We start from the raw sequence: 12,994 nt of genomic DNA, 5'->3' as shown, positions 1-12,994 counted from the left end.
TATAAAAAAAACTTAAATTGATAATGGAAAATTTAATGCAATCATATTTTTTCATTGGTAACATACCAATAACTTTAAAAAATGGCACGTGTAAATTCATTATTTTTTATTTTTATTTTTAAAAATTTAAATTTATCACGTGTCAAATTAATATTGTGTCACATAACAATGACAGTAGCGTGATTTTGTCAAATTAATATTGTGTCAAATTCTTGACTTCCTTTGTTTCTTCTTGTTTGGTTATTTTTCTTGCTTTGCATATTCTCCTTGCTTCTTATTGATCTATAAACAAAGTAAAATGTATTTAGTTAAAAAGAATCATGCTAAGACTTTAGAAAGAAAAAATTAAGTTCTTGATCAACTTTCCTTTCATAGTCTTAGTGTAGTTGATACTTCTTTGGATGGTAAGTCTCTTTAGGGGTTGCCATCACTAAGGCTCCAATTTATCAATTCTAGGGTTTACTTTTTCATCTTTTACATTAATTCCATCTAGTTTCACCATTTCTATGGTGAACTAAACCCTTTGTTGTTGGGAAACAATGTAATCGTTTTGAAACTCTCTTATATTGAAATTCTTATTTTATTCATATGCCTGTATTGTCAATTGTTTGGGTTTTCTTTTCCGATGTTAATGCTTGCATCGTTTAACTCATTCGGTGTTATGATATTTGATTTTGTCGGTACGAGAACGTACGGGAAAATCTAGAACTGATAAGAACTCTCTTGATTATGAAATACTTCCTAGGGATAGAAGTAGGACGGTTAATTGCTTTAAGCTTCTGCACTTAATGCGTTGGTAATTAGTAGGAAAGCTAAGAATGGTAAACTAGTAATTGATAATAAACTCTCTTCGCTGAAGAATCAGGTTTAGAGTAATAAGGTGTTATTATCTCAATCTCAATTTGATTAGTGTATTTTTATTTTGTATCGATTTTTATTTAAATTAAAACCAATTTAATTTTTATACAAATATTTTGATAAATACTTTTAACAAGAGTGAGTTTATTTAAATTTATATTTTATATTAAATTTTATTTAAAATTATTTTAAAGTTGTTAATAAAAAATAATGTTAATAAAAAAATTCAAAATTAATTTCAACAAACACATAACATCCCATTTAATGGTATAAAACTAGCATTATAGATAAAATAATTATTAAGGAGAGAAGACTGGTATATGATTACTACATTACATTGTATTTACTGCATACAGATAGTCATAAAACTAAACTGACAGAATCATAATTTGTAAATAAAATTCTACAAAACAAAATCTTCCTAAAACTATACTTCTACGTCATCCTCTGTACTAAATCAACTATTTCACACCATTAAGATATCGCGAATAAAGGATAAAAGCAACATAAAAAAATGATAAACTAATGTGAAAAAACAAAATCATAAAACAAGTATAGAAATTTTATCACATATATCAACATGAAATCCATATAATAACGAGTTTCCTCTCTCTATTCCATTTATTTCCTGCATCAGAATAGTGAGAGCAAAGAGAGGACATTAGAACATTGTTAACAATCTTAAAAAAAAAGGCATAAAATTAATAAAATCATAGTGGCTTTTTCTTTTTGTATTCCAATGATTTCTAACTGAATCTTTATAATTTTTAAAATATTCGTAAAATTAACTTCCAAATTACCGGTTTTGGAAATTTTCCAGAATAAACTTTTTAAAATTTATATAATATGTTTTTGGAACAGAATTTCTAGAGAAGAATTTTCAGAACAGAAATTCCATAATATATGAAATATATTTAGTTTTTCAAAATGAGTTTTTTTTTTTCTTTTTCGAACAAGTTATTTCTCTTAATGGGGAATGAAGATGCAGTGGTGGTGGTGGTGACGAAGTAGTGTGGTACAAGAAAGGGATATCTATTAATGCTTTTATGTTGTATGAGAGGTGGTGCAGGAAGAAAAAACATTTTTTGAACCATTCAAATGTTTGGAGACTGTGTTTACTGGGTTGGGTACATAAATGTTGGACGCACTGATGAATGTTTGGTTTTTATGGGGCCTTTTCTTCCTGCACCGTCTTGTTTTTTCCTAAACCCCATAAAATATGTAATTCTTAAACTACCCTTCATTAAAATTATATTAAAAATTACTATATCTGTTTTTTTTTTATTGGATATTTTTTGGATTCAAAAATATTTTCCAAAACACATAATTCGGAATGTATAAAAAGATGATTTCGGATTGAATATTTCAGACTATATTTCTAAATTCCGAAATATGTTATGAAACATCCAATTTTAAATATAAAAATACTTTTTGGATTAAATATTTTGAAAAATATTTCTGATTTCAAAATTGCATTATGGAACATTCAATCCAAAATATAAAAGTATTTTTTTTGAAGTTAGTGTTCCATAGGATATTTTTGGATTCATAAATACCTTACGAAACATAAATCTGAAATATAAAAATGCTCTTCAGAATTAATGTTTTAAAAGAATATTTCTAGATTGAAAAATACATTACAAAAATCCAATCTAAAATATGAAAATATTTAAACTGAAGTCCTAGAAGATATTTCCGTATGCATTTTAAAAAATCAAATTTAGAATATAAAAATAATTTTTGGATTAAGCGTTTGGAAAGTATCTCGAATTTGGAAATGCATTACGAAACATTCACTTCATAATATACAAATATTTTCTATATTGAATGGTTTGAAAGGTATTTGTAGATCTAAAAATATTAGAGAACTTCAAATCCAGAATACAAAAATACTTTTTGAATTGAATGTTTAGGAAGATATTTCGAGATATAAAAATATATTACAAAACATCCAATTTGAAATATAAAAATATTCTATAGATTGAATATTTAGAACGTATTTTCATATTAAAAGAGTGGTTAAGCACATCATACTAAAAGCAAACAAGGTATATCTCATTATAGATGCTATTTTACAACACATCATACTGCTTTGTGGTAAGGACCCATGCCCATCATTCACATGATCCTTTCACCTCTAAGCTAAGCCAGATTTGATTCTTTCTCATTGCTTATACTGGACCCTATATAGTATATACATATACATACATACATATATATATATATATATATATATATATATATATATATATATATATATATATATATATATATATATATATATATATATATATATATATATATATATATATATATATATATATATATATATATATATATATATGCAGCAGAAACTCAAAATACTTTACTATTGATGCTACTTATACCTTTTTTTTTGTCGCGAGGACACATTATTCAGGAATCACTACTTACAAGCATGTATAAGTTTCATGAATTACACAAACATCTTATACATAGTTGTAAGTAGCTGCCTACATATATAGAGATATATATACTGTACATATGTGCTGCAACTTTTGATGCACTTAGTTCTGCCTTGTTGTGGCCTCATCAACATCCAGAGCTTGAACCTGAAGCGGTCATGTCTCCATCTGTTTGTGTTGCTGAGAAATTAGAAGGAAAACCATTAGCAAACGGCAATGTGCTGTAGGCTTGATACAGTGACCACTCGCTGCTTCCCATTTGCGTGTTGTTATTTGCAACATAGCTTGCAGATTGGCCACTGTAATACTCATTCTGATCATATGTGGCTACTGAGACAGCAGTTTGATCACCTACAGTTATTATGTTCACATAACGTCAGTTACTGTGTAGCTGAATTCAAATAAAAACCTCAAATTTTTGCTGGGTTGCTTGCAATTGCTGCTAAATGTAGGACTGATACGTTCTTCCATAAGAACTGAGTTTGTCAAAACTAAAGAATAGGGTTTATTGCCTGTGGAACCTATTTTAAGTTCTTGAACTAAAGATTCTGCTACTATTGCAAATTTGTTCAGGTTCTTAAATTTTGTAAAGATCTCAATAAATAAAAGATGAAAGTTCATAAATAAATTCTGTCATGTTTCTTTGAAAGTACTAATTGCTAGCATTTCTCTTATATATAATTCAGCGTAGGTTAAAAGAAGATACCTTGGGTTAACACAGCAATGTTATCGTTCAGAACCGCATCTATCACCTCCAAGCTAGGCCATCTCGCGTATGCATCTCTCACCAATTTGTCTACATAGGTCTGCAGTTGTAAAAAACAACATCCACTAAAGTGAATTCGAGGAGAAAAATGTAACACAAGGGTGTAACCGGATATAAATTAAGGGGACAAAGTGAGACCTAGATGATTCATTGTACCTTATTCAATTGGGAGATTTGATCTCTGTTGGAAAATGTCTGTCCACTGATGTCTGCTCTAATTAATCTGCATATTGGATCCAGAAAAAGAGTAAACTGTGGTCCACGATAAATGTACAACTTGCTCCCTATGTCACAAGTCATTGCATGCTTGATTGTCACTTCCCACATTTTGTCTGACATCCCCACGCCCAAAATCTGGTTTTGCAGAAACATTGAACAAAACATTATGAATTTCATAAATGAAAAATCTCCGGAAATATTAAAAGTTTATATGATGCAAAGATAGATACATTTCTTAGCTTGAGAGTGTCAACGACTGCTAGTTTAAGAAATTCTTGAACTGTTTTTATGCCCTGCGAAGACAACTTTTTGTTGAAAGCTCCATCTTTACCTATCTTTTCCAGGCGCCACACTTCGTCATCAAGCATTGGAGGGTAGTGTTTTTTGTACACTTCAGAAGCATAAAAACAAAGTTATTTATAGAACTAAGAGACAGATTTTTTTAACATAAATTATGAATATGATAAATTTCTTGGCAGAAGTTTTAGATATTAAGAAATTAACCACTAGGCTCGTGGTTGACTGGTTTCTCCTGAAGTTGAAACCATTGACTTGAGACTCATTTACAACCATCAATTTGCAAAATAGAAAGTAGAAATCGGTATCAGTGTCGGTATAATACACAGTGGAAAATAAAAGTAGAAGATATTATACGTCACATTTATTTTGAAATCAATAACGTGTTCTTGATTTCACACTAATGGTGGGACCCTTGAGAATCTAGCTACCATGCTGCACAAGGCTTTTTAGCTTTATTTGACCAAAGGTCACTTTTTGGTTGTCACAATGCAGAAACCTAAGTACTGGACTGACCATAACTTGATACAACCAGTATGTCTCCATTACTGTTTTAAAGGGAGTGACATTAATAAACATAGAAATCAACTCGATCTTGAGTTCTTTTTTACCAATACACTATTAGGTTTTTAGTAATTATGAGTAAATATGTTACCACAAAATTCTTACACAGAGAAGGGTTAAGATAAGTTTTGTTATGCTGATTATATGATTTGCTCGTGCAATATTCAGCTTCTGGATTGATAATCATTAAACGTTGTAATAATGTAATTTATGGTATTCGACATCTTTGTTTTTTGATAATATTGGGATCTGTCAAAGTCAGTTATGTCATTTTTTAAGGCACATATCTATGGAGACTAAACTTTCTTGTCGTCGACTATTCTGATAATCAAGACAAAAGCGATTGAATCAAGAGACTTTTCCTATGAGAGATAGACTTTCCTTTCATACTAGTAGTTGTCAACAACCTATTTGAGTCGAAGAAAAGAAGTAGAATATTGTAGACTAATTATTATGAGACACAACAACTGATTTAGCAATAGTATAGTTGTAATTCATATGAACTACCAATATATTAAAGAGAAACAACGGTCAAAGCTTATCAAGCACCAAACTAAGCTGATTAAAATTAATGTGAGTGACAAGAACATTTGATATTTATAATTAATAGACTAAATTTCGTCATCGAGATTCACACTAATTTATTAACAATCTTCCAAAATAAAACGTCACCAAGTTGGTTATAATTAAAGACAGAGAATGCAAAGTGACAAGCAATAAAGAAGGTTCTGAAAGAAATTATTGACACTCATTAATTAAATGTATCTTAATCACATCAATTCTCTTTTAACAGGCAAGCAAATTAATTAGAATGAATAGTAATTATGTTCTTCATAAGCACATGCTATTCTAGTAGAAAATGAGTTGAAATGGCATGTGTTTGAAGATGGTGCGTTGAACTACCACTCAAAAAGAGAATAATAAAACAGCATATACTTCATAAAGAAAAGAAACACAAGTTATATATTGGTAATATTTCAAGTTGATGCACAACTTACATTCTCCACGGTGATCCTTGACCATAAATGCTTCAGTCATTCCTTCACGAATTCGAACTCCTTGGTTACTCCCTGGTGCTACCCTCACTGCAACTCTGAACTTCCTGCAGCGGATCCAACTAGAGTTATCTGTGAATTCCATTTCCCCAGTTGGTGCAACTCCATCTCGCATGATCAAGTTCAATTCTCCTGCAAGTAAAGGTCGCTTCCCATGTCTTTCCTTCACTATGTGTCTGTTAAATTCATCACTCGTCCAATCCTCAGAAGGAGAAAAATCTCCATCAATAACCAGAATCTCGAGCTTGATGGCATGTGGGAGACTTGTGGGGACCATTTCGTTGTTGTTGCTTCTGTCCATCAGAACTATGTTGATGGGGTTCTCATCAACGTCAAGAATCCTGCTACCTGTGAAAATTGGAAGGAAAAGCCTCTTGCTGAAGCATAATTGCAAGCTTGATGGCTGCTCCATTGCTTGGAGTCTCAACGAAGGAGACCTGGTAAAGGAGCGTGACCACTGTCTCATAACTCGTTCAACTTCCTCACCCACCTGACAAAAGGAATTGCAATGAGAAAAGCTTATCAAATCCAAGTTCATCAAAGGAAAAACATATACACATACAGTAACGAATTAAGGCTTATAGCTCGAAATTTTCTTGCAGAGACTGAACCAAACTAACCCAAAAATAAACATGTATCATGAACTTATTGAGAAGCTCGATGACCTACCACTCTTTTAAGCACAGGTTCCATTGCAGTGAAAAGATTCTCAAAGTTCTTTATCATGACTACTTCTCCTATTACACTGTCAGAAAAAGAAAGAATTTTTTAATGAGAGGAGTGAAAAGTTAACTTGAGAAATAAGACATGGCGTAGTAAAGTGAGCCTTATAAAGGGATCAAATAAAGTAGAGAAATGAGCAAGTATATCAAGCGTGATCAAATAAACCCTAGCTAGATACTTAATATATGAACTGTATAAATAGTACATACGAAGCAAAAGAAGGTGTGGTAGTGTTATTTCTTATCCGTTTGTCGTCTGGCTCATCAGGGTCTCGTTCAGAATCATTGAACAATCTTTTCGCAGCCATTTTTGGTGAAGAATCTGATGAGATCGACTTAATCTAGAGTGAAACTGGTTGGCGTGTTTGAGGTTAATGGAAGTAATGAAGAGAGGGAGGGCAAAAGAAAGAGGTTTCTTCGCTTTTTATGCCATAGTTGCGTGTTGTCATTATTATAATAATAAACATAAAGCAATAGGGAAGCTTCATGGAATATTGGAGGAAACAGGGTAGCACTTAGCCCGAACAAAACGTCGTAGCCTACTATTGTGCGTACATATGATGTAATGTAACCATTTCGCCGTCAAGATTCAAGATTTTAAGGGCCACAAAAAGTCAACCAATCTCTTTCACTTCTCTCAAAAGCTATAGGGCAAGTCACCATGCATCTCCTCTCTCTAAGGAATTAATATAAAGGTGTTATAGAAAAACAAGGATTGCAGACGTTGCATTCATCATTTGATTCGCATACACAAATTTGTTTTAATAAATTACTCCTTAAACACAGTAAACGTAAATTAAAATTACTTTACGAATAAATTAAATTTTTACTTTTAAAAATATCATAAAAATTAGTTTATGTATAGCTTGGATCAGACTTTATCTAAGTAGTATTTGCAACTAAAGCTATAATTAATTCATTAGTTATTGAATGTTTTGTTTATATAATTTTTTTTTCTTTTGGTATTTGGCTTTTGTTTTGAACAGAAGGGTGACTTGTACTGGTTTGGTACACGACATGTTTCTGGGAAGGATCGACGATGGTGTGCGCGTTGTGGGTGTACCGCGTTGTCCGAGGAAAATCATGTAGGAAAACAAAACCAAGAAACTCACTTGTAATTTACTTGAAGCGCAGCAAAATACAGAAGTTTTTCTTGTCACAGTTTGTTTTATTTGAAGACAAAATTGAACTTTCTTTTGAATGGACTCAAGTCTTGTATCTTTTCAACTTCCAGAATAGTTTCTATAGTTAACTCGATGTGATGTACGTTCTTCTTTCTAGCTATAAATCATGGCAGCCCCATGCATCAGTATTAGAACCTCCTTTTTTATATGTCAAATTTTACAATTGATGCTCAATTTTCCATATTCATGAATTATTTTTGGGTTTTCTTCATCAATCAAAGCAAAGTTATATACAATAGATACATGGATACTTGGACCCATATATACAAATGTAAAGTTCACTATTTAAAGAACACATACCAAAAGATTAAAAAAAAAATGAGAAATTGTTCTTGGTCACTAAAAATAATATTATTCCTACCTAACTAAACAAATTATATAATAGCAGACATTTAAAGACAATTTAGTATGATGATTATAATTCATCTATCACGCGGTGTTCCTTGATCAGTGTCCTTTTAAAATAGATGGTTTTGGTACCCTTTCACGTAGAGGCAACGAAAACATGTCATATGTGTCAGGAATCCGCCACGTAATGGTTGAAAGTCAAATTTCACCTTTGTGTTCTGACTAGGCAGATGAAAATTCATGGCAAGAAACGCTCCAGTAGCAACACTCTGACCTCGACCATCATGTCACCACCTTCGAGGTGGTAACATCTTACGTTTGGCACTACCGCATGCAGATCTGATGGTGAGTTCAGAAAGTTCATTGTTTATTTTGGTGAGGTGGTGTTGGATACGACAGAAGCTAGGTTTAAGAATTTGGATTTTAGATAAGGGAAGGCGTTGCTGGTTCTGGGACATTTGGTAGGTCTTTTATGATTATGTTCGAACGTGACAGAGAAGCTAGGGAGGTTTAGGGACATAGCCGACCTATTCATTCTCCATCCAGCACTTAACCGACGAAAGAGAGGCGAATGCAACCCTTTGCAGCCATATGAATCGGAGACTATTATAGTTTATTCTTGCGGTAAATTTCATGTCTTTTTTTCTTGTTTTGACGATAATAACTTTTGGGAGGATGAATCCTAGGTTCCACCACAAGAAAAAAGGACAATGAGTAGTTCTTACGAGGAAGTGCTAGCCAAAAGGGACTACTATACATCCGTTGGGATTGGAGATTAGTTCTTTAAGTTTTCAACTTGAACAATTTTATGTGGTTTGGCTATCAACCATTACATGGCATATTCCTAACATATGTGGCATGTTTTGATTGGCTCCACGTTGGAAGGTCACCAAAACTCTTTATTTTAATAAAAAATATTATTTGAGGCATTTAAATTTTTTACATTCATTTTCATACTATCCTTTTTTTACTTTTTACTTTTTTTAAAAAAATATATAAAATTTTAATTTTATAACTGTTAAATAAATGTAAAATATTTCATAGTATATTATTCTTATTTTAAAGGAACAACAAGCAACACTCTTTAAACATAATATGTAGTTTCTTTCTCGTGTAAATTGTGATGATATTTGATGATATATAGGACAATTAACATAGAAAGCTTTAACTTTCAATGTCATTTGCATTTATATTAATTTGAATGTCGATATACAAAATTTATTTTAATTCATAAATTAATTCTACATTTTGTTTTTTGTGATTTCCAAGAAAGTTAGTGAAGATAACAAACTGATCTCCATTCTCCTCCTATACAGAATATGAGGTTTCGCAATTGTTCATGGTAATTCCTTTCTCACATTCTCATTTATCAGTCTTTATATTTAAAGCTTACCCTATAAGAAAATCTTTAATAATTGACATATAAAATCCATTGTTAATGATAAAAATATATTAATAATTTGAATTTTTTAGTTAAAAATCCGTCAAAAGTGTATATGTTGTTTAATAAATTTTATTGACTGATAAATTTATCAGTAATTAATGATGATAAAAAATTTATTAGTAATTATTTGTAACCTATATTTGTTGGTAAATTTATTGATGAATTTCGATCGTAAAATTCGTTGATAAATATTGTGATTGAGTCTTTTATTTTTTTTATTATTCTTTTTTTTTTCATCCTCCCCATTACTCACCTTCCTTCTTCCCTTAATATTATTGTCACGTCAAGCACCTCCTCTACTTCCCCTCCTCATTTTCTTTCTCCATCTCTTTTTCTTCCTTTTTTTCCTTTTCTTCCTTCTCCACCTCACCTCCCTCCTCCTCTATCAACGCCACCATCATCATTATGTGAGTCACCTTCTCTTCTTTTTTCTCTTTCTCCACATCTTCCTCTCTCTCTTCCTTTTCCTCCATCTCAAACCATCACTATTGTCATATCCACCACCACTACTTTGTTGTTGCACCATCATCACGCCATTGTTGTGCCTCCACCATCGACATTAACAGTGGATACACTACACGTCGGTTAAAGGGTGGCTCGCCGTATATTAGTGGACGGTGGCATTACCGTAAATAAGTTGGTAACAGGTTTCTAAGGCAAACGACGTCTATAATATAGTAAACATTTGTTCTTCCCTAACCAGACGTCCAAGGGCCTGACAGGTAGGCGAGAAGACAATTTTTTCTGCCCCATTGACGTCGGTTGTGAGGGGGGCCGACGTCTATCTGGCTGCAATTAATGCTCTTCACCTGATTCCCAGGCGCTTAGACGTCACATAATGTTATAGACGTTTGTGCTCCCTTAACTTGACGTCAATGGGCCTGACAGGAAGGCGGGAAGGCAGTCAATTTCTACCTTATAGACGTTTGGTTTCTGGGGGACCGACGTCTATGTGGCTATAATTAATGCTACTCACCAAACACGCAGGCACTTTGACGTCCAGTAGTGGGTGGCCAACGTCTAAAAGGTTATAAACGTCGGCGCCCCTTGTGTTCGACATCTAAGGTGCCTGGAAAAGGCAGATTAAAAGTTATCTTGGACGTCACATTATTGAGCTAACCGACGTCTAGCGGTTTCCGTGGTAACCGACGCCTAAATTCTTGTTAAATAAACCACAAACTTGTGTAGTTACGCAAACATCATTGTCTTCCTCCTCATTTTTCTCTCTTGCGGCATTCCATTCCAGGTGCATCTTTTTTTTATTTAAACCGTTTAAACTTTGTTTCAGTCCGATTATATTAGTCTTTCATCGATTATCTTCTAATTCAATTGATTAAAATGTGTTTTCTTTATGTTGTGTTTTAGTGCAGTTTTGTTTCTCTCTTGGGGTAACGTAGTACCACATTATCCCTTTGCTAGCTGCCTCCCAGAAAAAGCGGCGTCTTTTGCAATTCTTATGGCGTTTCGACCCAAAAACGACCCTGGATCGTTGCCTAGTTATCGTTTCACCGTAATGTTTTCCTCTTGCAGTTGAAAATGGAACTATGCAAGAATCCAGGTTCGATTTTGGGTTGAAATGCCATAAGAAATTCAAAGGATGCAAGATTTTTTTTTGGGAGAAACTAGCAAAGGCAGAGTGTGCTACTAGCTTATCCAAAGACAGGAACAAAACTGCACTAAAACACAACGATTATATTAGACGTCGGTTAATGCCTACACCGACGTCTATAGTGACCATAGACGTTGGTTAGTGTCATGTTCGAAGTCTTTATAGTGCTCTTAGACGTCGGTTGGTTCCCACACCGATGTCTATATGATGCTCTTAGACGTTGGAGGAGGCCTTAACCGACGTCTATTGATGTCGGACATGGCACTAACTAACGTCTATTGTGACACCCGGGCACTGAAGATGGCGGGGAGTGATTGCCGGTGCAAGAGGCATGGACAAGGAGCGGCTCCTGGTAGGCTTCCAGTGGAAGGGGCACGTGGACGAATCGAACATACACCGGAATGAGAGGGATCTAGAGACTGTATAGGTACGGGACTATATAGTTGAAGGATAGCTTAAAGGAATTGATTTGGCTACTCATATCAACAAATGCATTTGCTTTTCAGTAGCCTAACTCATAAGAACTTCATGGTTAAGCATGCTTAGTCTAGAGTAATTATGGGCGTTACATCTATATAGACATTTGTTATATGGAAATTTGACGTCCCATTAACGTCACCCATAATGACGTCGGTTGTGAAAAAGACGTTAAAAGTCCAAAATAATAGACGTCTAAAGCCCTTTCTACACTATGATATGGTTTCTCCTCCTCCTCCTCATTTTCTTATTCTTCTCAACCATTCTACTATATATAAAATAAAAAAATATTATACTTGACAGAAAATTTAATGTTCCTTTTTTCGAAAATTTAACTATTAAAATTCTAAAATTCGTCAATAAATTTGATTTTATTGATATATATATTTTTCTTAATGAATATTACGAAAATTCTTGTAGTGTTATATTATGTAGAGAGAAAAAAATTGGAAATTTTTTTTTGGGAAATCATAATATATATATATATATATATATATATATATATATATATATATATATATATATATATATATATATATATATATATATATATATATATATATATACTTTAAAAATTTTGGAGATAAAATTTTGTGAGAGTTGTACCCTCCTTTAGTACCTTAAAATATTTTTTATTGCTTATTCTCTCCCATCTTCTTTATTCAACTTAAGGTAAGTAATCCCTTGGTTGGTCGATGCATTGAATCCATACACCGTACGAGCAACAATGATCAATATAATTGTTGAAATTACGGCTGGGTAAAAATAACTGATTTGTACTGCACTGCAGTTAACTGTACTATATTGTACTAAAAATAACTTATCCATTTCTAGTAACAATTCAGTATACTATCTTATGGTTCAGTTTTTAAAAACTGAACTCATAACAGTTACAGTTCAGTTAAATGTGAGAACTGTATCTACTCTTACATCTTCTCTAATTTCAGTTCAATTGTTTCATCTTGTCAAAAAAACTTTATTTAATAATAAAATATTAATAAAAATAA

General features: G+C 32.6%; 1 protein-coding gene across 1 annotated transcript; it reads right to left on the bottom strand.

Annotated features, from left to right (window-relative positions):
- Nucleotides 1–3,212: 3,212 nt before the first annotated feature.
- On the bottom strand, nucleotides 3,213–7,310 carry LOC106768263 (protein SAR DEFICIENT 1). Its single transcript, XM_014653315.2, has 7 exons — nucleotides 7,136–7,310; nucleotides 6,873–6,948; nucleotides 6,147–6,693; nucleotides 4,518–4,678; nucleotides 4,225–4,422; nucleotides 4,009–4,108; nucleotides 3,213–3,653 (listed from the first exon to the last, which is right to left on the bottom strand). Exons 1-7 carry the CDS (start codon nucleotides 7,231–7,233, stop codon nucleotides 3,430–3,432), a joined length of 1,404 nt encoding a protein of 467 aa, XP_014508801.1. The 5' UTR covers nucleotides 7,234–7,310; the 3' UTR covers nucleotides 3,213–3,429.
- Nucleotides 7,311–12,994: the final 5,684 nt, after the last annotated feature.

This window comes from Vigna radiata, chromosome 1 (genome assembly GCF_000741045.1).
Source record: "Vigna radiata var. radiata cultivar VC1973A chromosome 1, Vradiata_ver6, whole genome shotgun sequence".
Taxonomy (NCBI): Eukaryota; Viridiplantae; Streptophyta; class Magnoliopsida; order Fabales; family Fabaceae; genus Vigna; species Vigna radiata.
This window is presented reverse-complemented; position numbering and strand designations above follow the sequence as displayed.